The sequence below is a fragment of the Bufo bufo genome, chromosome 10 (assembly GCF_905171765.1).
Source record: "Bufo bufo chromosome 10, aBufBuf1.1, whole genome shotgun sequence".
Taxonomy (NCBI): domain Eukaryota; kingdom Metazoa; phylum Chordata; class Amphibia; order Anura; family Bufonidae; genus Bufo; species Bufo bufo.
The window spans coordinates 62,125,974-62,141,447 of record NC_053398.1 but is presented as its reverse complement, the minus strand read 5'-3'; the positions used below and the strand labels follow the sequence as shown (position 1 = coordinate 62,141,447).

Here is a 15,474-nt window from a genome sequence, read left to right as displayed (position 1 = left end):
TCTGACTCGTCCGTCAGAACCTGGTTCTACCTGCCAGACTTCGGGGGTTATGGCAGGGGACAGAGGTTTGGCCAGGAGGGTCACCCCAGCCGCAAATGGGTCTTGTATCGACCGCATCCTGGTGTACTCCACTTGATCCCCGACATAAAGGTTGTGGCAGGCCTGGAGCAAGTACGCCTGTTTAATGGAGTGGCAGACCACAAATAATTCTTCCCCACTGTGGCTGTCCTGAAGGAATCCTACTCCTCTTTCCACGGAAAACCACAGGACAGTCCCGATGCGCCGGGGAGAGTTTGGGATCTCCGGGCTGGGGGTCATCCAGGACTTGTTTGACCCATTCCTCCACTGCCGTTTTGTACTCCCATTGACTCTGGGCTTGGCAGGTTATCTCAAGGGGGACCTCGGGGTTGAGGTGCCTTGGCCTGGGGCTGTCTTTCCTGTGTGGCGGAGTGGAAACTCCAGCCGCCTCTGCCGCGCCAGAGGGTATGTGGAGTGGGGCCTCCTTGGGCCTAGCAGAGGTGTCATCGATCACTGGGCGTGGTGCAGGGGTAGCTACGGGCTGGACCGGGGCCTCGGGGAGTGGGATGGCTACTACCTGAAGTCGCGGCCGGGTGGCCAGTTCCAGTGCTGGTGCGCTGCGGTGGTCACGGCTGTCTCCAGAACTGCGTTTGACTCCTCAGAAGACGTGACTCGTTCCTGGGCCGGGACGTCGGTTGCTGGAGGCGACGATGCTGCATTTGGTGATGCAGGTGCCTCCAGGGCGTGGACAACTTGACAGTCGGTGGTTTCTGTGGGAGTGGGCTTGGCTGTGGTGGCCATCTTGGGGAATGGCTGGGCTGCTTGTTCAGTAGCCACAGAGGAATCCACAGCCTCCGGGATCTGGGCTGACGTTGGCTTCCCCGGGAGCAGGCTCGAGAACGGTGGCAATCTTTAAGTCAGTGGTGGCGGCCGTCTCGCCGTCTGATGCTTTAAATGTGGAGCTTGCAGGATAAAATGTCTGCTTGGTATCTCTGTAAGTGTGGCAGGATTAGCTTCTGCGCTTATCTGGTATGTTCTGCTGTATGGGGACAGACTAGCTGAGGAGGAATAGGCTTCTCCTAGGGACTGGACTTATCTCACAGATGGATTCTCAGGGGATGCTTTCTTCCTGGAACTCTAGAGTTTGTCTGTAGTTTCTGCTTTCCTCATCCAGCAGAGCTGAAGGTGCTCAGACTGGGTATATGGCCAAGTCTCAACCGAGACTAGGTCCTTGCTGTCTTCCTTATGCAGGGGGTAATAAATCTGGTTCTAACTGTTTTTTCCCTCCCTTGCTGCAAGAAGAGGGACAAGCCCACTCACCACAGAGGGGTAGCTAAGCTGGAATGATCCATTCCAGCTCAGATACACTAAACTGTAACTTGTACCTGCCAATTTGTTGCTGCCACCTACTGGTAACCAGACAAATTACATGAACAATTGCATTTAACATAGGTTTATATGCATATTTGTGGAAAACATAATGTAATATCATATCTGATGACAGTATAAAGGCTCTTAGGAGATAGTAGCGGGGTAGAGGCATGTAGTAACACAACTCTGTGGTGATACAGATGGTTTGTAAAGGACTGAGTTCTGGTATTTTATAGGTAGCATTTACTGGTGAAATGCTAGGGAGACATCAAAGGGGTCGGTGGCATGTGTTTTACTTAAAATCTGTGGAAGAAATCCAAGGCTGAAACTTCATTTGCCAGTGGATCTGAATATGAACTGTAATTCGATGGAGTAAAGTCTTGCTTTTACCATGCAGAATCCACATCAATATTGAACATGACGTGGTTTTTAAAATCTGTACAGGTTTTTCTTTTGAAGCATGGGAATGGTGTATAAATCCTGATCGTGTGAACATTGCTTTAATGTTATGTTCTTGGCTAGATATACTGTATAAATTACTCATAGGGTTAAAAAATACTTCACATTTCAGAACCTTATGATTTGACACATAAAATGGCCTTATAGGGAAAATTCCTAGCAACACACCCTCTATAAACACAGTCTGCGGTGTACATCTGCTGCTATGAAGCAAGGCTTCCCACACTGCATAAAACATCTGGAAAGAATATTTTAGCAATTCAGCTTGTAACCATGTCCTGCACTCCCCATTGATTTACTTCTGTGCCTGTCTCTCCTCCCTTCATTACTCCCACATATTCAGTCGGTGATTCAAGGGTAAGTTAGATGACATCACAGTCTCGTGTATTATAAAGAGTCAGAGTATGTGACCAAGAGCAGCAGATGTAAGCTTCTTAGGCAAAGACAAAAACTGTATCAACAGAAGATTGTGTTTTACTAAAAAGAGGAATATCTTCAAGTTGAGGGATCTTTACAGAAGATTTACATAGAAGAAAGCCACAAAGGATATAAGGAAATACTGCAAGATACGTATATATTATACCTAAAAAGAACAAGGTAAGGTAAAATGTATGTAAGGGTTGTAAAAACCATGGTGACGGGGGATTTGCTGTCTTGAGAGGGAACCAGACAGCTGGTTTATGATGCCTGAGGGCATCATGAAGTAGTGAGACACCTTTAGAACGATGTGTCACTTACTGGATAACTTGTAGTCGTTTCCATAAAATCACATTTTATTAGGTGTGCATGAGCATAATGCTAAGTCCTCTCAATGATGTGCACATGAGCAGCCAGCTTCCTCTGCTGACATGCCAGTGATTGACAGCTTTCTCTCTATACACAGTAATATGGAGAAAGCTGTCAATCAGGCGGTGGGAGGAGACCATCACTCATGAATATGAGCACTCTACTTGTACTACACTTACTAAAGTGAAATTTTATAGCAACTACTTTGAGCTAACCAATAAGTGACAAAGACTATAATCAAGGTGTCTGACTACTTTATGTGGCCCACAATCAGATAGGGCATGATAACCCTGCTGCACATTGCCTCTAAATATTGTATTTGGTTGTGGATAAACATTTATTACATTTGCCTTGGGCCCTTTCCCGGGATCCTCAATGTTGTGCCTAGATAAAGTAGGACTGTAGCAAAAACAACAGAACCACTCAAAAGTCCAACACAGTACTTATATGAAAGCCCCATGTAATACACGTACAGTAGGTGCATTAAGTCAATAGCTACCAGGTCTGTGTCACATTTTACAGAAATATCTACACTACAATGAATTTTCAACTAAACAAGAAAGGTTCTTGATAAAGAAACGTGACATTTTCATCCCCGGGCAAATGTTCAAAAGTCCTGGAAAAAATCCTGAAACCTCATGATAGTCAAATAATTTTGCTGCCACCAGCTAGCCAGTCAAGCATGCCAAAACTGACAGTTCAACACGTGGTTGTAGCTATCAGCCACAGCCACTGTTATGAAGTTCAGGGACTGAGAGCCCCACTCAAGTGTTGTTTTTCATTTTTGTGGGGAAAAAAATGGTGGCTTCCTATAAGTCTATAGTGCTATGTGGATTCTCTGTGACACTACCTTTCAACCTTTGGTTGCTGCTCAAGTAAAGGACAATATGCTGGTTTTCTAATTGTTGTACTTCAATTTACTGTTACAGTAGTTATTTAGTTGGGACCATACCTGACTTTGCTTATGAATTGTCGGCATGGTTTTGGATGAACACTAACTAGTGAGACCATGTACATGGGTCTTGGGGTATGGTCACACAGTCAGGATTCTTGATGTAGCTTTGGAAGCCAAAACCACTAGTAAACAAAAAAAAAAGAATATGTCATATCTATACTTTCTCACCTTACTCCTGATTTTGGCTTCCAAAACTGCATGTAGAATCTTGATCATGTGGCCGTACCCTTATAGTGAAGTATTTATTCCATCTTTTGATAATGCTAGAAGCAGTTCGTTAATAAATTGTATGTTTTATACCGTGTAAATTTAGTGTTTTAAAAGAACATTATTACTTAACATTTATTTTTTCTTCTTTCTATTTTTTCACTTTCTTCTGTCTTTGCTCTTACTCCATTGCAGAACTGTGCAGCTATTATGTTTCTACACATATCTTTTCTATTTTCTCCACTTTTCCTTCTGTTCCATCTTTGTGGCACCATTACAGGTTTATCCCTTGAAAACATGTCAACCCCATTGGACAGAAATGACACTCTGCCACGGAATAGAGAGATGAGCTTTTCTTCTACTTCTTTACCACATGGAATGAGCAATGAAGCTTCTGTCCCTCAAGCACTTGGTATAACACGGAGTCAGAAAACAACGCAGGAACACATTCTGTATATAACTGAACATGTTGACTATGATGATGATGATTACTATGAAGACGGTGATAATGAGGTTTTCACTGTGCCCCCGCATGTGTCTTTTAAAGCTTGTCCATATGATCGCTGCAAACACCTCCAGCTACCTTGTGATGAGATACAGAAGAGGTCTGGGGGGAACTGCCTTTGTCCTGGGATTAGTGGAAACTCAGTTCCTCCTGATGCCCCCCGTTTGAAACAGGTCATCCCTGGGCAGTCTGGAATTGGAGTTAGCTGGTGTTCTCCTCTTTCAACCGTGCAGTCATATAGAGTGCTGTATGGTACACCTGAAGAACCACTGGAGATGGGACCCTTACTGAATCAGTCATATCGCTTCTTCTCAATAACAAATCTCCTTCCAGGAACTCCTTATAGGGTGTGTGTGGTAGCCATAAATGATGCAGGAGAAAGTCAGGTTGAGCCTGGAGATGAAAAAGATGAAGAGCTGGACCAGGGAGAAATTGTAGGTCCATGTGGCACATTTCATACCTCACATGGATCTTATTTGTATTTGGCAATTGGATGCGGTTTGGCAATACTTGCCGTCGTATTGGGGGTTTCTGTCCTTGTTTATTGGTTTCGGAGAAAAAAGAAGGTTAGGGGTATTAGAAGGAAAAGCGGGGATGAAATGGGGGTAACCAATATGTCATTTAAGGCCGGAAGCATTGAAATCCTCTAAGAAAGAAAAAACACCAACAAGTCTAATCATACGCACAGAAGAGCGTCACATAGATGCATGCTTCCAAAAGGTGTAGTCCAGAGGAAGTAATAAATCCAATAGTTACTTTATTTAAATTCTCACATATCAGAGTATCTGAGACTTCAAATAAAGAAACTATCTGGAAACGATGTATCTATCTATGTGATGCCCTCCTGTGCGACTGATTAGCCTGGTTGCTGTTTTTTGTCCTGCCTTGTCCAGCGAGCAAAATCAAGGAGATTGTGGTATTGGCTGCAGTTACCATTATTTGATGGCCTTCAATAGTGTTGTTCCCATAGAACAACCATTAAAGGAGATCATTCTTAATCTGTGGTGTTCAACATGACATACTAACCCTATAAGCACCTTTCTCCCTTCTTGCTGCTACACACAGCCTATAAGAAAGATAAAGTTTCTTTTTGTACGCCTTTTATTAAATGGGTTATCCCACAAAAAATATTTTACATTTTTTAAACTAGCACCTGGATCTGAATTATTTTTTAATTGCATGTAACTAAAAATATAGCACAGCCACTGAGTTATTCAGTAAAATGTATCTGCATAGCGCCACCTGCTGTTTGCTTTTTTTCTTATTTCTTTGTCCTGCTTACTGAGAGAGCTGCAGCAGAAAAGACACTACCCTTGAGCTGGGGAGATCTCTGGATCTATGTGAGGTACAGGGCTGGTTCTAGCTTTGTTAGAAAAAGATTGTCATGTATTATATGATATTATTTTTTTACATTAGTCATGGGATAACCCTTTTAAGGGTACGGCTACATGGCAATATTGGTCGTGCGACAGTTGTTGTGCCTTAGTATCGCAGTGTAGCAGTGCTCCCATTTGAAATGAATGCGGTTGCTGCACAACTAGCATGTTTGCCATGACCACAACCACAGAATTGCAAAAAATCCTAACTGGTCAGTTTTTTTTGCAATTCTTGGGTTGCAGTCATGGCAAACGTGCACTGCAACCCCATTAATTTCTATGGGAGCACTGCTACACTGCGATACTTGGACGGGACAACTGTTGCACGACCAAGATTGCTGTGTATCCTATAGTGGGTAGAATGATGTGGATTAATTGTGTGCTGTACATTTTATATGTGTATATTATGTAAACATTTATTTATTAATTTATTATATTTATTAAAAAATATATCTATTTTTTTCTAGAAATCTGTTACATGTATGTTCCTGCAACTGTAAAGCATATTTCCAACAATTTTTATTAATATATTTTGTAGTAATATATTTTAGGCCACGCTATTAAATGATAAGTAATAAATACTGTATTTTTTAATGACTACATATTTTTATTACCATGGAGACACAAATGTCTTCATAGTGGAAACAGAATATATTTGTCATACTCTAGTGTGGGAGGGAAACCCCACACCGAACATAGGAGGGAAAGGGAAAAGGAAATGAAAACTAGGGAAGGAAGATGGACACCTCCTAGCAAAAAACTCTAATGAAAGCCCTGACTGACTACCAGTATGAACAGACCCCAAAGGTAAGTGAGTTCATACACAGGAATACCTAAAGTCCTATCTAACCGTAAAGGACCCTGGTACTAATGGCAGGAATGAGGCATCCTGTTCCTCCAAAATGAAGGATGAACGGGAGTCTCCCTAATGCCTAATACAAAACAACAAAGAAATGCAACACACAGAAAAGCCAAAATACAAAGGGAAAGGTAACACTTAACTTCCAAGAAGCTACGGCAGCACCAGGAACTCAGTCGAGATCCAAACTCCATCTATCCACAGGTCAACTGAAGCTATAAACCGCACAGCATTGTGGGAAAAACAACTATAAATAGGGAAAGTTAGATGACCACAATAGCAACACCTGGAGGGTAAGGGTGTGGTCAGTACCAGAAACAACACAGACGCCTATTGATCCACAAGGTAAACATGTCAAACCAAACCACGTGTTGCCAGTCTTAAAGATCTCCTGCTACTCACTGTCGCGGGGATGTCTGTATGTCTCGGTAAGTTCGCAACAATATATTTTTTAAATTAGGGCTCTTTCACACTTGCGTTCTTGTCTTCCGGCATAGAGTTCCGTCGTCGGGGCTCTATGCCGGAAGAATCCTGATCAGGATTATCCTAATGCATTCTGAATGGAGAGAAATCCGTTCAGGATGCATCAGGATGTCTTCAGTTCCGGAACGGAACGTTTTTTGGCCGGAGAAAATACCGCAGCATGCTGCGCTTTTTGCTCCGGCCAAAAATCCGGAACACTTGCCGCAAGGCCGGATCCGGAATTAATGCCCATTGAAAGGCATTGATCCGGATCCGGCCTTAAGCTAAACGTCGTTTCGGCGCATTGCCGCATCCGACATTTAGCTTTTTCAGAGTGGTTACCATGGCTCCCAGGACGCTAAAGTCCTGGCAGCCATGGTAAGTGTAGCGGGGAGCGGGGAGCAGTGTACTTACCTTCCGTGCGGCTCCCCGGGCGCTCCAGAGTGACGTCAGGGCGCCCCAAGCTCATGGATCATGTGATCACATGGATCACGTCATCCATGCGCATGGGGCGCTCTGACGTCATTCTGGAGCGCCCCGGGAGCCGCACGGACTGTAAGTATACCGCTCCCCCGCTCCCCACTACTACTATGGCAACCAGGACTTTAATAGCGTCCTGGGTGCCATAGTAACACTGAACGCATTTGGAAGACGGTTCCGTCTTCAAATGCTTTCAGTACACTTGCGTTTTTCCGGATCCGGCGTGTAATTCCGGCAAGTGGAGTACACGCCGGATCCGGACAACGCAAGTGTGAAAGAGGCCTTAAACAACAATATTTACAGAGTTGCTTCATATGTTATTGTATGTCTTAGGAAGCGTTTTATGGCAAAAGCTTGCCATACTTTTTTATTATACACACACTTATCACTTATAACATATAACATATACTGGCAACTACATGACCAAGCATGATGTAAATAGGCCTTTACTCTGTTTTCATCATTAGACAATGATGTACCGTAATTCCAATCCCTGTGTTTTTATAATTATACAAAGACTTTTTATAGTTACACCTCACAACCGAACCTTATATATTTCATTACAGCAGTAGTGTTGATCGAGCACCAAAGTGCTCGGGTGCTCGGGCCGAACACCTCGGGATGCTCGGGTGCTCTACCGAGTACCCAAGCACAATGGAAGTCAATGGGAGCACCCGAGCATTAAACCAGGCACCCCCTGCTCTGAAGAGGGGAGGGTGTCTGGTTCACATAATAAGGTCAGAAATTGCTGGAAACAACACTGAAATGGTTCGGGAACAGCATGGGGAGGATGTCTGGATGCATCTTGGACTCCCAGGTCGCTGCTGGGAACGATGTTGTCCGAGCAGTACGCCACTTTTACAGACTGACAATAATACGCACAACACCAAAGATAAAATCAATTTTAGAGGAAAAATTGTTAGTGGCAAGTGCTGCCAAAAATTACAAGGAAGAGGCACTCCGATACAACCTGTATATCACATAAAGGAGAGCCTCATTCACATTGTGGTACAATTGTTCAGGTAGTGGGACTCCTACACTCATAAAGCCTATGCATAAAGTGAAAGGGCTGACAAAAATTACAAGGAACAGGCACTCCAATACACCCTTTATTACACATAAAGGAGGGCATCATACACCCTTGAAAAATTATGATTGATGGCCTGCTGGTGAGCTGACCCTATAAAAGATTGTAGGTGATGGTCTGCTGCTGAGCTGACCCTGTAAAACATTATATGCGAGGGCCTGCAGGTGAGCTGACCCTCAAAAAAATTAAATTCAAGGGCCTGCAGGTGAGCTGACCCTGTAAAACATTATATGTGAGGGCCTGCAGGTGAGCTGACCCTGTAAAAGATTGTAGGTGAGGGCCTGCTGGTGAGCTGACCCTCTAAAAAATTATATGTGAGGGCCTGCAGGTGAGCTGACCCTGTAAAAGATTGTAGGTGACGGCCTGCTGGTGAGCTGACCCTGTAAAAGATTGTAGGTGAGGGCCTGCAGGTGAGCTGACCCTGTAAAACATTATATGCAAGGGCCTGCAGGTGAGCTGACCCTGTAAAACATTGTAGGTGAGTGCCTGCTGGTGAGCTGAACCTCAAAAAAATTATATAAGAGGGCCTGTAGGTGATCTGACCATGTAAAACATTTTATGCGAAGGCTTATATGCGAGGGCATTATATGTGACAAATAAGCATGTTGATATGATGGAAGAGGAGGAAGAGGATGAGAAAAGGAATATTCAACCATATACCCTTGTTTGTGGTGGAAGGGGTGCATGGGAATACAGTATATTTAGTACATTATAAACAACACATTTAAAGTGCCTTTATGTTCATCAGCTTTCCTCTGGTGGAGTCGAGAAGTCATGGTCAATCCAGGCCTTGTTTATTTTTATAAGAGTCAACCTGTCAGCATTTTCAGTTGACAGGCGGATACACTTATCTATCATAATGCCATCAGCAGCACTAAATACCCGCTGAGAGAAAATGCTGGCGGCACCGCAGGCCAGCACCTCCAAGGCGCAGAGCGCTAGTTCGTGCCACGTGTCCAGCTTGGACACCCAGTAGTTGTAAGGCACTAAGGGATCATTGAGGACGCTGACACAATTTTTCCCTCCTTGTGACATTAGGCCGCGCATCAGGGTGAGGGTGCTAGCGTGGTGTCATGAAATTGTCCCATGCTTTGGAGAGCGTTGCCCTGCCTCTGTTGGAACTGCTTGTCTCCCCTCCTCGGTTGCCCAAGGAACTACGGACTCTACCCCCAGCATTGTCAGATGGAAATTTTTGGAGCAATTTTTCAACAAGGACCTTCTGGTATTGCACCGTTTTGCTCGTCTTCTGCACCAGAGGAATGAAAGATGAGAAGTTCTCTTTGTAGCAGGGGTCGAGAAGGGTGAACAACCAGTAATCCGTGTTGTCTAAAATGCGAATAACGCGCGGGTCCCTGGAAAGGCAGCCTAACATGCCAAGTCAGCCATGTGTGCCAGAGTACCAACAGGCGAGACTTCGCTGTCGTCATCAGGAGGATGACTCTAAATCTCCTTATCCTCTTCTTCCTCTTCTGCCCACCCATGCAGAACAGATGGAATTAAACTTCCATGGGTACTACCCCCTGTAGTGGAGGCAACCGTCTCCTGCTCCTCCTCCTCCTTTCATTGTCCAATTCGCGCTGAGAAGACGAACTGAGGGTGGTCTGGCTATCACCCTGTGTAATGTCTTCCCTCATTCCCACCTCTTCCACATGCAAAGCGGCGTCCTTAATTGTGAGCAGCGAGCGTTTGAGTAGACACGGAAGTGGGATGGTTACTCTGATAATAGCATTATCGCCGCTCACCATCTGTGTTGATTCCTCAAAGTTTATTAAAACCTCACAGAGGTCACACATCCATGCCCACTCCTCGCTTGTGAATAGCGGAAGCTGACTGGAAAGGGGGCGACCATGTTGCAGCTGGTATTCCACTACTGCCCTCTGCTGCTCACAAAGCCTGGCCAACATGTGGAACGTTGAGTTCCAGCGCGTGCTCACGTCGCACAACAGCCGGTGAGCTGGCAGGCCGGCTGAAGCTGTTGATGACTTGCGGAAAAGTGATCACACGTGGCGCACCTTCACCAGTAGTTCAGGCAAATTGGGGTAGGTTTTGAGAAACTGCCGAACCACTAAGTTTAAGACGTGGGCTAGGCATGGGATGTGTGTGAGCTTGCCGAGCTCCAAAGCCGCCACCAAGTTATGACCAATATCAGACACAACCATGCCTGGTTCTATCTTGAGCGGCTATAGCCACAGCTCGGTCTGGTCTCTTATCCCCTGCCACAGCTCTGCGGCGGTGTGCTGTTTGTCCCCTAAGTATATCAGCTTCAGCACGGCCTGTTGCCGCTTCTCCACTGCAGTGCTACACTGCTTCCAGCTACCGACTGATGGCTGACTGGTGCTGCACGCAGATAATTCAGAGGTGGAAGTGGAGGAGGAGGCAGATGAGGAGAAGTGGGGGTTGGAGCCACTAACGGAGGTGCTGGCGGAAACTCTGATCGACGCAGGGCCTGCAATCCTTGGCGTCGGTAGCACCTGTGCCATCTCAGGGTACGACTCGCTCCCAGCCTCCACAAAGTTCTCCCAGTGTGCCGTCAGGGAAATGTAACGTCCCTGGCCGAATGCACTTGTTCATGTGTCCGTGGTTAAGTGGACCTTCCCAGTAACTGCGCTGGTCAGGGCACGTGTGATGTTACGGGACACATGTTGGTGTAAGACGGACTGCGTAATGCGGGACGGCCGCCGACATCGGGCTGCTGAAGGCCTCAGTGTCCACAAGCTAAATGGCAACATTTCCAGAGCCAGTAATTTGGAAAGTTGCGCATTTAGTACTATGGCCTGTGGGTGGGTGGCTGGGTATTTACGCTTGCGTTCAAAAGCCAGGGGTAAGGACATTTGTACGCTGCACTGGGACACAGAAGTGGATGTGGTCGCTGATGGTGCATGCGAAGGTCCAGGTGCAGGGCGGAAGGCATCCAGGCCTGCGCCTTCGACAGGGGATTTGTCAGCACATAACACAGGGGAAGAGGAGGCAGTGGCCTGACCCGCAGACATAGATTGTGGACCCAGGCGTTCGGACCACTTATTACGGTGCTTGGATGCCATGTGGCTGATCATGCTGGTGGTGGTGAGGTTGCTAGTGTTCACGCCTCAGCTCATTTTGGTACGGCAAAGGTTGCAAACTACTATTCTATTGTCGTCCGCACTTTCCTCAAAAAAGCACCAGACTGCGGAACACCTACACCTTGGCAAGGGAGATTTCTACAAGGGGGTGCTCCGTGGAACAGTTGCGGGCCTGTTTGGTGTGGCCTGCCTTCTCCCTTTTGCCACCCCACTGCCTCTTCCAGCCTGTTGTGGTGCAGCCCCTCTGTACTGCTGTCCTCACTCGGCTTTCCACCTTCCCAGGTTGGCTCAGTGACTTCATTGTCCACCACCTACTCTTCCACTTCCTCTCTCTGCTTATCCTCCTGACTTGTTGACCTAACTACAACCTCAGTGATTGACAACTGTGTCTCATCCTCTTCATCAATCTCTTGAGATAGTAATTGCCGTTGACTTATTGGCAACTGTATCTCATCATCATCCACCTCATTAAACAGTAATTGCTGTTCCCCACCGTCATCTTCTTGTGACTGTGGATGCTCAAGAGTTTAGGAATCAGGGCACAAGATCTTGGCTACTGAGACAGGACTTGGTGGAAGACAGGGTGGTGCTTAAGCGACTGGAAGCATTATCTGCTGTAATCCAACCGACCACCTGGTCGCACTGGTCTGACTTCAAGAGTGCTGTCCTGCGCCGCCCTGCAAACTGGGACATGAAGCTAGGTATCGTGGATAATTGTTTTTCTTGTGATCTGGCAGCAGGCACAGTTTCACCTCGCCTAGGGCCACAGCCTCTGTCTGCATCATCAGCATCATGCCACTGCCCCGTCCCTTACTGCTCACCCTCTTTATATTAAATGTTAAATATGATTGAAAGTCTGTCACACATACAGTAGTGTAGGATTTGGAAGTGTATGCGCAAACAAATTTAAAAAGGTATTTGGGATGTGGAAACGTCACACAGGAGATATCCCGCAGATAATGTCAATGCTGTCACCAGCGGCTAATAAAAAATTATAGGGAATCTCACAGATATTTGGGATGAGGAAACGTTTAACAGGAGAGGTACCACAGGTAATGTCACTGTCCGCAGTGTCTACAAAAAAAGTACACTGTATGTCACAGATACATTTTTTCAGCGCACACGTTACACTGCAGATGTGGCACTGGTAATGTCACTGTCCGCACTGGACACCGTCTACCAAAAAAGGACACTGGATTTCACAGATATTTTTTGGATGCGCATACTTTACACTGGCGCAGCTAATGTCGCTGTCTGCAGCGGCCTAACTATTGCACGCTATTTAGTGCAGGATGCGCTAAAAATAGATATTGCTGCCACACACAATAATAGTTCTTAAAAGGACTTTTGGGTCTGTTAAGTTTTAGCAATTTAACGCAGGTTGCGCTAAAAATATATATTGCTGCTGCCACACACAACAATAGTCCATTAAAGGACTTTTGGGTCTATGAAAAGTTTTTCTAATAAAAATATTCCTATATCACGCCCTACACTGTCTGTCCCTTTCTCAGCACAGCTCTCCCTGACTAAGACTGAGCCGAACACGCGTCATCAGGCGCTATATAGCACCCGATGACGTGTTCCGGCCAGCCAATCACTGTAATTCCAGTAACCAACATGGCTACACCATTACAGTGAGGGCAATGCTTACCTGCACGTTTATTGGCTGCGCAGCAGCCAAGAAACGTGTGGGAAGGAGACTCGAGCATTGTGCTCGAGCACATGCGGTATTCGGCCGAATATTGCCATGTGCCGAGCATCGGGATGCTCGAGCCGAACTGGTGTTCGCCCGAGCATGCTCGATCAACACTATACAGCAGTACATTCACATAAGAATTACTGAAAGTCTATAAGAACATGCACTCTAAACCCAGCATATAAACATTAAGGAGCCCTGTCATGCTCGATAGTACAAGCAGAACTACACAGATGGGTGGTATAATATGGTCATACAGTATACTGGCAGGCTCTTCCCAGCAAGATAAAACATGGCTAAGGTATATCATGGTAGTATTATTAACTAGTGATGATCGAGCATGCTCGGCCGAACACCTGTTCGGCTCGAGCAGCAAATGGCAGTATTCGGCCGAATACCGCATGTGCTCGAGCGCAATGCTCAAGTCTCTTGATGGCATTACAGTGATTGGCTGGCTGGAACGCGTCATCGGGTGCTATATAGCACCCGATGACGCATGTTCGGCTCATTCTTAGTCAGGGAGAGCTGTTCTGAGGAAAGGACAGACAGTGTAGGGATAGAAGACAGTTGCAGAGCAGCACAAATGGACCTCACGACCAATCCGGAATGCACCAGTCGCGATAGGACCACCGATCCACAGCAGTCCCATAAGCAATGGTAGAAAGTAAAAAGGTTCACAGCAGCATGTCCGGTGTGACTATTTATTAGGAACCAAGAGTACACACACAAAAAGATACAACGTTTCGGCTATGCAATAGCCTTTATCAAGTATGCAGATACAAAAAAGTGAACAGTCATATATACAGCAGAGTGGCCACCCATGTGGCATAGTGTAGCCAATAAGCTAAAAGGTCAATCTCATCAGCACATGTGTTATAATTAAAATGGTCTGAGCTCCAATCAGACTAATAATAAATAAAAATTACATATACCTGAACATCATTGAGACTCATCCACATGCCCCAGTCATGTCGATTCCCAAAGTCGGCGTCTCAACAGACCCACTGCGCATGTCCGTGACGTCATCACGTTTCAATATGGGTGGGCCGCCGTCCCAAGCATCAGCGATGCGGCCACAACTCACAGACTACAGCACCTACAACCAATGAGCGCTCATACAGCAAATCACATGTAGAGCGCATCATCAGCCCACGTGATCGTCACCTGACCGGCAAAAGGTCCTAGATCCACCTAATAGTAAATGGGTAAATCAATGAAATTGTCACTGAACTTCGGGTTAGGGGAAAATAAAGAAGGCAATGGATGGGACAATGAGTGTCGGCATATACTATGGGGCTAGTGAACCTAAAAAATTGTACGACAAGGGGACAGCTAGTAAAAGTGTAAAAATACAATGTGAATATATATCTTAAAGGGAACCTGTCACCGGGATTTTGGGTATAGAGCTGAGGACATGGGTTACTAGATGGCCACTAGCACATCTGCAATACACAGTCCCCATAGCTCTGTGTGCTTTTATCGTGTAAAAAAAAAAATATTTGATACATATGCAAATTAACATAAAAGAGTCATATCTTACTTGTGTGACCAGAGAAGAGTCATATTTCCAAGCTCTGACTCATCTCTGGTTAATTTGCATATGGATCAAATCGGGTTTTTGTACACAATAAAAGCACACAGAGCTATGGGAACTGGGGATTGTGGATGTGCTAGCGGCCATCTAGCAGCCCGTGTCCTCAGCTCTATACCCAAAATCCAGGTGACAGGTTCCCTTTAAAGTATCATGTAAAAACATTATATATCGAATCGGACAGCAGTAAATGAAAATATTCTACCTATCTACACTGTTAACATTGAATTCAATGTTAGGTCCCTGGGGTTGTAGGGATTGTAATGTGAAAATCCATTTTAACTCTTTCTTTCTCAACATGCGCTCCCTATCCCCTCCTCTCTTAGGGACCTGAACAGAGTCGATGACCCGGAATCTCAGTTGGCTGACAGAGTGTCCACAATCAACAAAATGTTTAGCCACCGGCTTAGGGCTCTTTCACACCTGCGTTATTGTCTTCCGGCATAGAGTTCCGTCGTCGGGGCTCTATGCCGGAAGAATCCTGATCAGGATTATCCTAATGCATTCTGAATAGAGAGAAATCCGTTCAGGATGCATCAGGATGTCTTCAGTTCCGGAACGGA

At 45.6% G+C, this 15,474-nt stretch overlaps 1 protein-coding gene across 1 annotated transcript; it reads left to right on the top strand.

The window, feature by feature from the left end:
* Positions 1-2,171: 2,171 nt before the first annotated feature.
* Positions 2,172-5,500, top strand: LOC120981015 (LRRN4 C-terminal-like protein). Its single transcript, XM_040410463.1, has 2 exons — positions 2,172-2,445; positions 3,992-5,500. Exon 2 carries the CDS (start codon positions 4,007-4,009, stop codon positions 4,949-4,951), a length of 945 nt encoding a protein of 314 aa, XP_040266397.1. The 5' UTR covers positions 2,172-2,445; positions 3,992-4,006; the 3' UTR covers positions 4,952-5,500.
* Positions 5,501-15,474: the final 9,974 nt, after the last annotated feature.